Source organism: Rhincodon typus, chromosome 5, assembly GCF_021869965.1.
Source record: "Rhincodon typus isolate 14 chromosome 5, sRhiTyp1.1, whole genome shotgun sequence".
NCBI classification, from domain to species: domain Eukaryota; kingdom Metazoa; phylum Chordata; class Chondrichthyes; order Orectolobiformes; family Rhincodontidae; genus Rhincodon; species Rhincodon typus.
Window position 1 is genome coordinate 2,093,334 of NC_063336.1, and position 16,062 is coordinate 2,109,395.

The following is a 16,062-nucleotide window of genomic DNA, read 5'->3' on the forward strand; positions in this document are numbered from 1 at the left end:
AATGTGGTGGAGGCAGGTTCAATTGAGGCATTCAAGAGGGGTATTGGATGGTTACTTGGACAGAAATGATGTGCAGGGATATGAGGAAAAAACAGGTGATTGGCTCTAGATTACAGAACCAGTGCAGGCACGATGAGCTGAATGGTCTCCTTCTGCACCATAACAATTCTGTGATTACCTCATGATAAGATTTCTCATTGAAATCTATGCATCAAGTTGTTGTAGTTATTGACCAAACACACTAAGAGCTCATGTATTCAGATGTAAATTATTTTTAAGACATAAGAAGTGAAAATTGTGAATAAACACTCTGAGGCTCTAAAAATTTAATTTAGCGACCATGGAGTCACATTCCTTCATGAATTCAACTGAAAACAAAATCCATGTACTTTTTTTCACATTTTTTTCTCTTATTTATCCTAGTCAGTTTCTTCCTAAGCCCTCGTATTCCATTCCACATTACACTAATTATTCTGTTCATTCCATCTTTCTTTCCTTCACTACTTTCTTTAATTTACCACAAAATAAATACTGTAATTTGTACTTCCTTGGCTCAACAAGGATTCTTTAATCTGATCTGAAGACCCTCATTGGTCCCTTACCTTTTCTGATACGCCACTATACAAGGTGCCGCATGAAATGATTTAATAATACATAATGCCGCTCAAAAGCAAACTAAACCATCTGTGTCAATTATCAGCATGATGAATCATAAGTGCCACTCCTTTGCTGCTGACTGCAAAATCCCAACCATTTGCTGAATGAGGGCTTACTCTGAAGTGGTCCACTTGCCAATTGCTTATCCTATTTAGTTACACATAAAATACTAAGTTTTATAACGCCACCTCAAATCAAAAATTAAACTTTTTAAATCACAAACCAAATCGAACAAACATCCAAGTGAAACAGGTTGGAAAACAGGTCAATAAAAAGGGATACTGTAGCTTCAAATCTGATCAATTTACTGTGACCAGTGCATAACATATATTTACCTCTACAAGTCACTTACCAGCAGACGACATCCTTCGTTCCAACTCCCATTCTAGCTGTTCTCTCTCAAGCTGTTCTTGTTGCTCTCTTTCTTGCCGTTCCATTTCCTCTCTTTCTTGCCTTTCTCGTTCCTGTCTTTCTTGTTCCATACGCTCATGTTTTTCTCTCTCTTGTTTTTCACGTTCTACTTGTTCCTGTTCAAGCCTTTCCCTTTCCAACTTTTCGCGTTCCATTCGCTCACGCTCCAAGCGTTCTCTTTCTAGTTCCTTCTGCCGTTGCTGCTCCTGAAGTTGTCTGGAACACACAAGACGACACATTGGATGTTACGTCAAGGGAGAGTTGTAAGCCACAAAACTGTAACACAATTTTCAGTACTAAATGTTTGAATTGCACTGGTCACTTTGTTCTCTTTTAAAAGAAACAAGACATTCTTTTGCTCTTTACACAAATTTTTCTCAAGTCTTTGGGTTGACTATAAAGATTTCCTTCTCTGTGAACTCTTTACCTTACACATGCACCAATCACTTCTGGCACAGCCAATCTTATAAAGTTCTTCATACCAACATCTGGGGACTGGTACCAAATTTGGCAGAATTGTTACAAAGGCCATTCAGGCAGTAGTTTAACTGTCAGAATCTCATAAATACTATTTAATATTAAAGAATAACATTTGGCAACACCAAGGCTTCCCTATTACATGCAAACTCCACAAAGACAGTCATCCAAGGCTGGAATCGAACCCAGCTCTCTTGTGCTGTGAGGCAGCAGTGCTAACCATTCAGGCACTGCGATGCCCTTAATGGTAATGTGCTGGAGGTTGGTTCAACTGATATATTCAAGAGGGAATTTGATGATTATTATTTGTAGGAAACTTGGTACTGACCATACTCGACCAGCTCACACTCGCAAATCTCGCATCACAGTGTCAAACATCAAATGTGATTCAACAATTGGATAATGCCGAGTGTACAATGATTTATGTTGAGGATTGTAATTCAGGCTTGTCAGTCAGGGGGAGGAAGGGGTGACATATACTGATATACAGCACTCTGTTTTTTGCGGACAGAAAGAACATGTACATGTGCTTGGTTACACTCAACAAAATAGGTGACAGTACCCGTTAGTTTATTACTCAGGGCAATGCCTTGTCTAAATAGAGTTGACATGCCTGCATGGTTTAAAAGTTAATGAAAATCTGGCAGTTAAATATCAATCATCATTAACAGGTGCATTTGTAAAGGCATCTTTTTATTTTTCTGTATTTTTGATTGTGAACTGAAATGGGAAAATTATTATTTTAAAAACCAGGAATTGTGAAAAGAATTGCCACACTTTTAAAAAGCAAATTATCTGACACTCACTGTAAGTGCTGTTTACATTACTGTTTGCTCAAGATATTGGGGGTGGGGGTGGGTGCAGCAGAAGTCTCATTGCAGATGGGAAGAAGCTAAGGACTGGGTACAAATGGAGGTTTGGCTGGCAACAAGCAACTGATTGATATGGGACTGGTGACTTGTTGTGAATGACAAAGGTCTACTACCTGCCAATATCTATGTGATTGGCTTCCAGGTAGCTGAACAGCTTGTGCATGTAAATGTTTGAGCCAGAAGGCATCTGATGTCTGGAAAGGAAGGAGCTGTCCTTCACTTTCAAGTTAAAAAAAAAATCAAGCCTTAAGAAACCCAGTTCATTTTCTCACATAAGTTGCAGTAGGCTATGGCTCAGATGAAGGTGTTGTAAGTTTAAATCAATCGCTCTGTGCCTCCTGCAAGCAGGTGAACGTACCTAGAGAAGGAACATCAAGTCCTGACAAGCTGAAAGGATCATCCCAATCAACCATGCGACCATTAAACTGCCTTCCCAGTCTTTTCCTCGGTCTAAGAAACCTTTTTTCTGTGCCTGTCCTGTAGGAGGAGTTTTATAAGGGGGTTAGAGTTTTAGTTGGTGGAGCGCTATGTCATAATTGTTTATTTGTAGATAGGCACTATTTTTGAGTAACAAATAGAAATTCTTGAAAAGTAGAGGAATCTGGTCTGCGCAGGTAAAACTAGAATTCCAAAGATAAGAGAAAAATAGAGCAGCGGAAATGAAAGGAATAGAGAGGGAATTGCAACTTAAAATACATGAATTTCATCTTCAGAAGGAAGGAAATGAAGAAAATACCTACTTAAGAGGATGGGGAATTGAAGTTTCAAGAGAGAGATTAGGATAAAAACTGGGAATTGAAACAACAATATTGGCCTAGAAGAACCTTGAGCAAATACAACTATGTTATTCATTAAGGTAGTGTGACTGGTCTTCCACAGTAAGATGTTTTCTAATTCCAGTTCTAAAAGTTAGATATGTGAAAGCCTTCACTGTAATAATCTATCATTTATTACCATTTCTAACTCGTCTCCACACCAATGATCAAGATATTTAACATTGCTATTCCATGTAAATAAAAATCTCTAAAAATGTGCATCATTTACTACACAGTAGTCATTAAAGTATCAATGAAGCACCGAGGATGAGGGAGCTGGCAAGGGAATGTGGTGCAGGAAGCCATCAATGTGAAGGAGGCCAGCGTGGAGGCAGAATGGAGGGAGCCAAAAAGGAGGCGGAGAGATGGACCTGACAAGGAGGCAGAGTGGAGGGAGGCAGAGTGGACAGAGCTAGAATGGAGCCAGAATGGAGGGAGCCGGAAAGGAGTTAGAGTGCAGAGAGCCAGCGAGGAGGTGGAGTGGAAGCAGAGTGGAGGGTGCCATAATGGAGGGAGGGTGGAGGGTGACGAAATGGAGGCAGAGTGGAGGGATCCAGTAAAATATAGCTCTTTTGTCTGTGTATGGATGAAGGCTATAATGAGGTCTGGATCCCAGTGATCCTAAGTGTTATTGGATAGCACTGCTAAATACACTTTTCAGTATTTCAGTAATGATAGAGATTAGACTGTTGGGATTGTCACAACACTCTGGGGTACTGCACTAGAAATCAAGCTCCACTAATCCTGGAGCCACTACAAATTACTCAATGATTTGCAGAACATAAGGAAGCTTAGAGGAACACAGGGATCTTAGGATTTTGTTTTATTCATTCTTGGGACACGAGAATCGCTGACTAACCAGCATTTATTGCCCATCCTTAGCTCCCCTCGAAAAGGTTGTGGTGAGCTGCTTTCTTCAACCACTGCAGTCCATGTACTGTGGGTTGACCCACAATGGCCTCAGGCAAGTAATTCCAGGATTTTGACCAGCGACAGTGAAAGGAAGGCAATATATTTCCAAGTCAAGACAGGGAGTGGTTTGGAGGGGACATTGCAGCTGGTGGTGTTCCCATGTATCTGCTGCCCTTATCCTTCTAGGTGGAAGTGGTTGAGAGTTTGGAAGGTGCTGTTTGCGCATAGGTTAATAGGATAGTTAAGAACACATATGGGACACGTGCCTTTACCAGTCGTGGCATAGATTATAAAAGTAGGGAGGTTATGCTGGAGCTGTACAGACCTTTGGTTAGGCCACATATGGAGTACACTGTACAGTTCTCATCACCATACCATAGGAAGGATATGATTGCACTAGAGAGGGTACAGAGGGGACTCACTGGGATGTCACTTGGATTGGAGCATTTTAGCTATGAAGAGAGGGTGGATAGGCTCATGTGTTCTTTAGTGAGGAGAAGGCCAAGGGGGGACCTCTTTGACATGTACAGGATTTTAAGGGGCACGGACAAGGTGGATAGAAAGCACTGTCTGGGAGGGTAGTAGAAGTGGGAAACCTCACAACCTTTAAAATCTAGGTAGATGAGCATTTGGAATGCTATAACATTCAAGGAATGTTCAAGGAACATTCGAGGCCAAGTGCTGGAAAACAGGGCTAGTGTAGATAGGTCGGCAGAAATTCAATGGGCCAAAGGGTCTCTTCTGTGCAGTACAGATCAGTTAGCTGGATGGTTCATTTGAGATACAGAGTCATGTCAACAGCAGGGATTCAATTTCCACACTGGCTGAGGTTACCACAAAGAACACTCTTTCTCAATCTCTCCCTTGCCTGAGGTGTGGTTAACCTCAGGTAAAAGCATCACCAGTCATCTCTTTCTCTCTCACTCTCTAATGAGACAACAACCCTATGTTTTGGTAAGACTATGGCAACTTTACTTCTTTGACTCTAAATGTAAAGATTCAATGAAATTACCAAAAATCTCAAATAGCCTCAGACTGGATGGTCCATTGGATAAAAGCAAACTACATCAGGTTATTTCAGTAACAATAAAACTTGCCTGCATTACCATTGTAACACTCATGACTTTAACAATAGTAAAAGAGCAGATTTCTAATGTAATTATCTTAAATTTTTAATAATTCCTCTTAAGAATAAAAGACAGTCAAAATACAAATAGTTACTGGATAGGAAAAAAATGTAAGGGGAACAGTTCTATACCATCGGTCCAAAATTACAAGATGATTTAGAAACATAGAAAATAGGTGCAGGAGTAGGCCATTTGGCCTTTTGAACCTGCACCACCATTCAATACAATCATGGCTGATCATGCAATCTCAGTATCCCATTCCTCCCCTCTCTTCATACCCCTTTTAGCTGCAAAGGCCATCTCCAGCTCCCTCTTGAATATATCTAATGAATTAGCCCCAACAGCTTCCTGTGGGAGAGAAATCCACAGGTTCTCAACTCTCCAAGTGAAGAAATTCTTCCTCATTTCAGTCCTGAATGGTTTACCCCTTATTCTTAGACTGTGACCCTTTGTTCTGGACTTCCCCAACATTGGGAACATTCTTCCCATATGTAGCCTGTCCAGTCCCATCAGGATTTTATATGTTTCTATGAGATCCCCCCTCATTCTTCTAAATTCCAGTGAATACAAACCCAGTTGAACAGTCTTTCCTCATATGTCAGTCCTGCCATCCTGAGAATCAGTCTGGTGAACCTTCACTGGACTCCCTCAACAGTAAGAATGTCCTTCCTCAGACTAGGAGACCAAAACTGCACACAATAATCAAGGTGCGGCCTCACCAAGGCCCCATATAAATGCAGCAAGATATTCTTATTCTGATACTCAAATCCTACTGTTCTACTACTGGGGAGGCAATGGCCTAGTGGTATTATCGCTATACTGTTAATCCAGAGACCCAGATAATGTTGTAGGGACCCGAGTTCATATACTGCCACGGCAGATGGTGGAATTTGAATTCAATAAATATCTGGAATTTACAATCTAATGTTGACCATGAATCCATTGTCAATTGTTGGAAAAACCCATCTGGTTCTGTGATTCCAGACCCACAGCAATGTGGTTGAATCTAAACTGCCCTCTGGGCAATTAGGGATGGTCAATAAATGCTGCCTAGCCAGCGATGCCCTCATCCCGTTAATGCATTAAAAAAAAACACCCAGGTCTCATTGCATCTCACCTTTTTCTAAACTGCCACCATTCAGATAATAATAATCGGCCTTCCTATTTTTGTGACAAAAGTGGATAACCTCACATTTATCCACATTAGATTGCATTTGCCAAGTACTTGCTCACTCAGCCAGTCTGTCCAAGTCACCCTGCAGCCTTTTAGCATCCTCCTCCCAGCACATACTGCCACCCAGCACAGTGTCATCTGCAAATTTGGAAATATTGCAATCAATTCCTTCGTCCAAATCGTTACTGTATGTTGTGAACAGCCGAGGTCCCAGCACTGAACCCTGTGGCACCCCACTTATCACTGTCTGCCACTCTGAAAAGGACTTGTTTATTCCAACTGCGCTTCTTGTCTGCCAACCAGTTCTCTATCCATGCCAATACATTACCTCCGGTACCATGAGCTTTGATTTTCCCTATTAATTTCTTGTGTGGAACCTTGTGAAAAGCCTTTTGAAAGTCCAGATACACAACATCTACTGATTCACCATTGTCTACTGTACTGGTCACATCCTCAAAAAATTCCAGAAGATTCATCAAGCAGGAGCTCACATTAGTGAATCCATACTGACTTGGACCGATTCTGTCACCGCTTTCCAAATGTTCAGTTATTACATCCTTAATTATTGACTCCAGCATTTTCCCCACAACCAATGGCAGGCCAATCGGCCTATAACTCCCTATGTTCTCTCTCCCTCCAATTTTAAAGAATGGAGTTACATTAGCTAATATCCAGTCCATTGGAACTCTTCCAAAATCAACAGAATGTTGGAAAATGATCACTAATGCATCTGCTATTTCTAGGGCCACTTCTTTAAGTAGTCCGGGATGCAGAGCATCAGGCCCTGGGGACTTATCGGGTTTTAATCCCATCAATTTCCCCAACACCATTTCCTGACTAATAAGGATTTCCATCAGTTCCTCCTTCATGCTTGACCCTCTGTTTCTAGAATTTCCTGAAGGTTATTTGTGTCCTCCTTAGTTAAAAGAGATCCAAAGTACTTGTTCACTGGTCTGCCACCTGCCATCTATGAATTCACCTGATTCTAACTGCAAGAGATCTACATTTGTCTTCACCAGTCTTTTTCTCTTCACATGCCTATAGAAGCTTTTGCAGTCAGTTTTCATGTTTTCTGCAAGCTTACTTTCATATTCTATTTTGCCTTTCCGAATTAAACCCATTGTCCTCCTGTGCTGAATTTTAAATTTCTCCCAGTCCTAGGGTTTGCTGCTTTTTCTGGCCAGTTTATATGCTTCCTCTTTGGCTTTAACACTTCCTATTTCCCTTGTTAGCCATGGTTAAGCCACCTTCCCTGTTTTACTCTTACGCCAGACAGGGGTGTACAATTGTTGAAGTTCAGCCATGTATTTTTTAAATGTCTGCCACTGGTATTCACCATCAAACCCTTAAGTATGCTTGGCTAGTTATCCTAGCCAATGCACGCCTCATACCATCAAAGGGTAGCCTTCTTTAAGTTCAGGATCCTAGTTTCAGATTTAATTGTGTCACCCTCCATCTAAGTGAAGAATTTTAACATTTTATGGTCACTCTTCCCCAAAGTACTTGCACCTCAATGTTAATTAATCCTCTCTCGTTACACAACATCCAGTCTAGGATGGCTTGCTTTCTAACTGGTTCCTCGACATTTTGGTCGAGCAGACCATCCCTCATACGTTCCAGGAAATCTTCCTCTGTCTCATTGCTACCAATTTGGTTAGTTCAATCAATATATAGATTGAAGTCACCCATAATAACTGATGTACCCTTACTCCATGCAACTCTAATCTCCTATTTACTATTTTAGTTTTTAGTTGTATAATTTTTATAGTTCTAATTTTATAATCCTCAATTCTTTGATGATGCCTCAATGTTATTTGCATAGCGATGAAGTTTTCAGTTAACTGGTTAATTGATTGAACCCATGGTCTTTCTTTTCCGTGTTTTAGAATTTTTTCTTAGTGTCTCTGAATGTAGATTTTTTCCTGTTGTTTTGACAGAAAATTGGAGAAAGCAACTTTACAGAGAAAGGAAAAGAAGGAAAGATTTTTGAAACCAACCTATGGAGGTTTTCTTGTTTTTCCCTTTTTCTGGGACCCTTACTTTTGCTGATACATATTCATTATCTCCCCCTTGCTGTATAGGAGACAGCTGCAAAGTATGCAGATGATACAATGTTTCCAAGTTTTGTAAAATGTGAGAGAGACTGTGTAGTTGGTGGAGTGGGCAGATAGCTAGCAGGTGAAGTTGAATGCAGAGAAGTGTGGAGTGATACCTTTTGGCGGAAAGAACATGGAGACAGAATAAAATAAGGTGTATTACTTTAAAGGACATAAAGGAGCAGAGAGACCTGGAGTGAGTGAGTGAGTGAGTGAGTGAGTGTGAGTGAGTGTATATGTATACAGATATACATATGTGCGTAAGTCATTTAAAGTGCCAAGATGGGCAGAGAGAATAGTTAAAAAAGCATAAGGTATCCTAGGATTTATTAATAGGAGCATAGATTTTAAGAATAAAGACGGTTACACTACACTTGTATAAAAGTTTAGATCTGAGCTGGAGTATCATGCACAGTTCTGGATACCATGTTATAGAAAGCATCGGAGACAGTGCAGAAGAGGTTTACCAAAAATGGTTCAAGGGATGAGTCAGTTATGAGGGAAAGACTGGGCAAGTTGTGACTACTTTTCTTTGGCTATCACTCAGCCAATTTTGTTTTCACCTTGCAACTGCCCCTTTTGTTGTATGAGCTCTAACACTTCTCACAATTCTGTTATGCGATTCTGTGAATCAAAGCTTATCCACTGGCTTGATGGTGACGTTAGAAAAAGCAGTATGCAAGGTCATGAGGTCACACCTTGCCTCAGGCGAGGGATAATGTTGAGAACAAAAGAGTACAGCACAGAAATAGGCCCTTCGGCCCTCTAAGCCTGTGCTTATCATCATGCCCTAAACTAAACTAAAAAACAAATCTTCTGCCCTTATTCAGTCCGTATCCCTCTATTCCTTCCCTATTCATGTAACCATCTAGATGTCTCTTAAAATAGCCTATGTGCCTGCTTCCACGACCTCTTCTGGCAATACGTTCCAGGTTTATACCATTCTCTGCATGAAAAATTTCTCTCTCACATCTCCCTTAAACTTTCCCCCTCTCCCCCTGAACCTTTGCCCCCTTGAAATTGAAACACCAACCCTGGGAAAAAGCCTCTGATTATCCACCCTATCTATGCCTCTAATAATTTTGTAGACCTCTATCAAGTCTCCTCTCAGCCGCCTTTTTTCCAGTGAAAACAATCCTAGTCTTTTTAACCTTTCCTCATAGCCAATGCCGTCCAGACCAGGCAACATCCTGGTGAACCTTTTCTGCACTCTCTCTTTGTGTGGCGACCAAAACTGCACACAATACTCCAAATATGGCCTAACAAGGGTTTTATATAGCTGCAATATGATTGCCAACTCTTGTACTCCATGCGCCAGCCGATGAAGGAGAGTCCTTCGTGGTATCTCAGCTGTTACAGGAATTGAAATCACAATGTAGGATCACTATGAATCACAAACTGCCTATCCAGCCAACTGTGCTAACTGACCCCATATGATGGAGTGTATGCTACATGAAGATGGAACTTTGTTTCAGCAAAGACTATGCGATAGCAGCTGCTATTGATACTGCCAGAGAAAGTTGTATCTGCAAAGATAGAGACAATAATTTGCAATATTTTCACCCCCAAAGTTATTAAAAGTACTGTGTATCTCTGTTAAGAATATCAGAGCATTAGGAGCAGGAGTTTGCAGTTCAGATCCACGAGCTTACTCCACATTTAATATGAGCACAGGTGATCTCATCTCGGCCTCAACTCTACTTTCCTACCTGCTTCCTATAACTTTTCAACTCATTAAAGGTTAAAAATCTGTCAATCTCCTCCTTAAATTTACTTAATGTCCCAGCATCCACCACAATCTAGGGGTGGTGAATTCCACAGTTTCACAATCCTTTGACAGAAATAATTTGTCCTCATCTCTGTTTTAAATCTGCTACCCCTTATCCTAAAGCTATGACCTCTCAATCTAGATTGCCCTCTCCCGTTAACCATTTAATGCCCCACACATAAAATCCCAATTTTTGCATACAAGATTTGGTATACTGACATAAAATCAGATTGCTTTTCAAAGCTGTGAAGATTTCAATTCACTACTACAATTAATGGGGAGATGGTGACCCAGCGATGATGCCATTAGAACAGTTATTCAGATCTGGAGAAATGGATTTACAGCACAGCATGACAGTTGGTGGAATTTAAATTCCATCAATAAAAACCAGAATTAAAGCTGGCTTCATTAATGTTGACCGTGAAAGTATTACTCTGCAATTTGAGAGGGAGAAGATAGAATCAGAGGTAACGGTATTACAGCTGAATAAAGGCGACTACAGTGGTATGAGGGAGGAGCTAGGCAGAATTGACTAGAAGAGGAGCCTAGCAGGAAAGACAGTGGAACAGCAATGGCAGGAGTTTCTGGGAGTAATTCAGGAGACACAGCAAAAATTCATCCCTCGGGAAAAGAAGCATTGTACAGGGAGGATGAGGCAATCATGGCTAACTAAGGAAGTCAGGGATAGCATAAAAGCAAAACAGAAAGCATATAATGTGGCGAAGGCCAGTGGGAAACCACAGGACTGGGAAGTTTACAAAGACCAACAGAGGGCAACAAAAAAAGAAATAAGGAGGGAGAAGATTAAATATGAGGGTAAGCTAGCCAGTAATATAAATGAAGGCTGTAAGAGTTTCTTTAGATATATAAGAGGCAAAAGTGGACATTGAACCACTGGAAAATGACGGTGGAGTGATAGTAGTGGGGAACAAGGAAATGGCTGGAGAACTGAATACTTAATTCGCATCAGTCTTCACAGTGGAAGGCACAAGTAATCTCCCAAAAATTCAAGAGAGTCAGGGGGCAGAGTTGAGTATGGTGGCCATCACCAAGGAAAAGGTGCTAGGTGCTCAATGGCCTGACGGTGGTTAAATCACCTGGACCAGATGGACTACACCCCAGAGTTGTACAGGAGAGAGCTGAAGAGATAATGGAAGCGTTAGTGGTGATCTTTCAGGAATCGCTAGTGTCAGGGAGGGTCCCAAAGGACTGGAAAATCGCTAACGTGACACCCCTGTTTAAAAAGGGAGTAAGGCAAAAGACGGATAATTACAGGCCGATTAGCCTAACCTCGGTCGTGGGTAAGATTTTGGAGCCCATCGTAAAGAACAAAGAACAAAGAAAATTACAGCGCAGGAACAGGCCCTTCGGCCCTCCAAGCCTGCACTGATCCAGATCCTCTATCTAAACCTGTCGCCTATTTTCCAAGGATCTGTATCCCTCTGCTCCCTGCCCATTCATGTATCTGTCTAGATGCATCTTAAATGACGCCTCTACCACCTTTTTTCTGATGAAGGGTCTAGGCCCGAAAAGTCAGCCTCTCTGCTCCTATGATGCTGCTTGATCTGCTGTGTTCATCCAGCCCTGTACCTTGTTGCCTCTACCACCTCCGTTGGCAACGCGTTCCAGGCACCCACCACCCTCTGCGTAAAGAACTTGCCACGCATATCTCCCTTAAACTTTTCCCCTCTCACCTTGAAATCACGACCCCTAATAATTGAGTCCCCCACTCTGGGAAAAAGCTTCTTGCTATCCAACCTGTCTATACCTCTCATGATTTTGTAGACCTCAATCAGGTCCCCCCTCAACCTCCGTCTTTCTAATGTAAATAATCCTAATCTACTCAACTTCTCTTCATAGCTAGCGCCCTCCATACATCCTGGTGAACCTCCTCTGCACCCTCTCCTAAAGGATGAGATTTCTGAATATTTGGAAGTGTATGGTAAAGTAGGGCAAAGTCAGCATGGTTTCATCAAGGGAAGGTCATGACTGACAAATCTGCTAGAATTCTTTGAGGAAGTAATGAGCAGGGTAGACCAAGGCCAATGGATGTTATCGACCTGGACTTCAAGAAGGCCTTTGACAATGTGCCGCACAGGAGGCTGCCGAGTAAGATAAGGGCCCATGGTGTTAGAGGCAAGGTGCTAGCATGGATAGAAGATTGGCTGTCTGGCAGAAAGCAGAGAGTGGGGATAAAAGGGTCTTTCTCAGGATGGCAGCCGGTGACAAGTGGTGTTCCACAAGGGTCAGTGTTGGGACGACAACTTTTCACTTTATACATTAATGATCTAGATGAAGGAACTGTGAGCATTCTGGCTAAGTTTGCAGATGATACAAAGATAGATGGAGGGACAGGTAGTATTGAGGAGGTGGGGAAGCTGCAGAAGGATTTGGACAGGTTAGGAGAGTGGGCAAAGGAGTGGCAGATGGAGTACAATGTGGGAAAGTGTGAGGTCATGCACTTTGGTATGAAGAATAAAATCATGGACTATTTTCTAAATGGGGAGAAAATTCAGAAATCTGAAGTGCAAAGAGACTTGGGAGTTCTAGTCCAGGATTCTCTCAAGGTAAACTTGCAGGTTAAGACAGTAGTGAGGAAGGCAAATGCAATGTTGGCATTTATTTTGAGAAGACTTGAACGTAAAAGCAGGGATGTACTACTGAGGCTTTATAAGACTCTGGTCAGGCCACATTTGGAGTATTGTGTGCAGTTTTTTGCTCCATTTCTCAGGAAGGATGTATTGGCCCTAGAGCGGGTTCAGAGGAGGTTCACGAGAATGGTCCCAGAAATGGAAAGCTTAACATATGAGGAACATTTGAGGACTCTGGGACTATACACATTGGAGTTTAGAAGGATGAGGGGGGATCTAATTGAAACTTACAGAATACTGAATGGCCTGGACAGAGTGGATGTTGGGAAGATGCTTCCATTGGTAGGACAGACTAGGACCCAAGGGCACAGTCTTAGAGTAAAGGGAAGACTTTTTAGAATGGAGATAAGGAGAAACTTCTTCAGCCAGACATTGGTGAATCTATGGAATTGACTACCACAGAAGGCTGTGGAGGCCAGGTCATTGAGTACATTTAAGACTGAGGTAGATAGGTTCTTGATTATCAAGGGGATCAAGGGTTACGGGGAGAAAGCGGGAGAATGGGGTTGAGGAATTAATCAGCCACGATTGAATGGCGGAGCAGACTCGATGGGCCGAATGACCTAATTTCTGCTCCTATGTCTTATGGTCTATCAATTGCTACGAGAACTCCACTGGCTCACCTATATTCTTTAGGGGAAGAAATAAGTCATGTTTATTTGTCCAGCCAATGTGGCTGATCCTAAACTGCCCTCTGAAATAGCCAAGCAACAAATCAGTTCAAGGACAATTAGTGTTGGACAACAAATGCAGGCCTTGCCACACCTTGTGAAAGAACTGGAAGAAAAAATGGAATGGACACTGGGGGGAAATTGTAGGCAATGTCAGAAAGCACTGCTGCTTGCTATCCAAATGAATCGGATGACATTAGTATCAAGTAACAACTGGTGACCTAGAATCCTGGTCTACTTTGAGAAAGGACAATGAGAATAAATCAATAAATGCAGTCACTATTAATAAAAATTCAAGTGCAGGTTGAAGTGATCATTTGGGCATCATACTCATCCTCTTACAGAAAGCTAAGGCACCAATCTACGCATTAATTATATTGTGCGAAAATGTGCTTCCTGATGTTGGTCTTAAATTTTCCCTTTTCGGATTATACCGATGTCCCTTATTCTCACCATTAAGGAGCAAGTCTCAAATGATTCAGAGCCGAAATTCAAATATCAACATGGATCTATTGTACTGGGGAATATGTGAATACCCGGACTGTCATGACCAAACTAAGGAAGTTCCATGGCATGTGCCATTTGGGTGACTCGAGGAACCTCAGATGAATTATAGCTGCTAGTGAACTTGACTTGAGGGCAGGTCAATTCAGTAGGAAAGTAAGAGTACTGTAAGCCAGGTTAGAGATTGTATGACGTTTTCGCAGAGTGATGCAGGTACCTATGGTGGTGTAAGCTGTAACTTTGCTGATTGCTCAAACTGAAGATTCTCATTTTATTTGCAATATCAAAACATATCATATTTATTGTACGTTGGTTCTGATTTGCGTTAGAGTACACGCTATGAAGGGTGAAATCTTGTTGGTAATCCTACTTGTGGGGTCATTTGATAAAGTTGGTCCGAATGTTATATGGTTCCCTGACAGGATGGGTCAAAACAACCTCCCTCACTTGCTTAGACTTATGATGATCTGCATAATAATCAGGAGATCATAACATTACCACTGTCTAATTCAGAGCTTAGCTATCAATATCCACCAACAAGACTTCTTATCTACTCATCATTGAGAGTTGGCTCCACATCATATATATGGCATCTGACAGGGAGACACACAACTGGAAGTTCACCTTGAGGGATGGGGGTGATTTACAAGCAGGACTGTGCAGATAAGGTCATAACCAGATCAGTCATGATTGTACTTATTGCAATACAGGCTCGGGAGGCAAATGGTATACTCCTGCTCCTATTACTTGCATACTTGTACTAAACATCTAGTTTTAGTTGTAAAGCCGAATCTTTTTTTTTTGTATTTTTGATTAGAACATAAAACATAGAACATAAAACATAGAACATAGAAATGTACAGGACATGAACAGGCCCTTCAGCCCATGATGTTGTGCCAAATATGCCAACAAAATAAACTAATCCCTACTGTCTGCCCTTGGTCCATATCCATCCATTCCTTGCATATTTATGTGCTTACCTAAAAGTGTCTTAAATGTCCCTATTGGATCTGCCTCCACCATCACCTCTGGCAGGGCATTCCACACTCCTACCGATCTCTATGTAAAATACTTGCCCCCTCTCACCTTAAATGCATGCCCCCTAGTATTAGACAATTCAACTCTGGGAAAAAGATTCTGATCATCAATGCTATCTATGCATCTCATAATCTTACAGACTTCTATCAAGTCTCTCCTTAGCCTCTGCTGCTCCAGAGAAAACAACCTGAAATTTTCTAGCCTCTCCTCATAGTTCATAGCTAATCCAGGCAGCATCCTGGTAAACCTCTTCTGCACCCTCTCCAAAGCTTCCACATCCTTCCTGCAATGTGGCAACCAGAACTGAATGCAGTACTCTAAGTGTGGCCTAACCAAAGTTTTATAACGCTGCAACATGACAACTTGACTCTTGTACTCAATTCCCCAATCAATAAATCATGCCATTCACCTTCTTTACCACCCTGACTGAAATAGGCAAAGATTAGATATAATACCAAGGACTACTGAGGCATTGCTATAGTTTTTGAAAGCAAGTAACCTGACATTCATTGTTAAGTACTGTTTACACAGCTGTTGGTTTAAGTAAATGAGCAGAGCCAAGGGGTGTATACAAAAGGAAATCCATTTGGCAACAGGTAGCTGATTGGTCTAGTGGGCTAGGGACACATTATTGATTTCAGAGACCTTCGACCTGCCAACAACTATGTGATTGGCTCTCACATTAACGAACAGCTTGAGGCTGTGATCAAGATAGAGAGAAATCATCAGATCTACAGAGGCTCAGAAGCTGTCTCTGTTCTCTGCAGTTAAAAAAAAACTTGAATGAAAACAGAGATAGTAGGAACTGCAGATGCTGGAGAATCTGAGATAACAAGGTGTAGAGCTGGATGAACACAGCAGGCCAAGCAGCATCAGAGGAGCAGGAAGG

The 16,062-nt window shown here is 41.6% G+C and overlaps 1 protein-coding gene across 2 annotated transcripts in view; it reads right to left on the reverse strand.

Annotated features, from left to right (window-relative positions):
* The window catches only part of enah (ENAH actin regulator), a 281,703-nt gene that overhangs the window by 82,412 nt on the left and 183,229 nt on the right, over positions 1-16,062 (reverse strand). For both annotated transcript variants that reach the window (XM_048597460.1, XM_048597461.1), the window contains one exon: positions 1,010-1,284. In XM_048597460.1, coding sequence (XP_048453417.1) covers positions 1,010-1,284 — 275 coding nt within the window. The remainder of the gene's footprint in view (positions 1-1,009; positions 1,285-16,062) is intronic.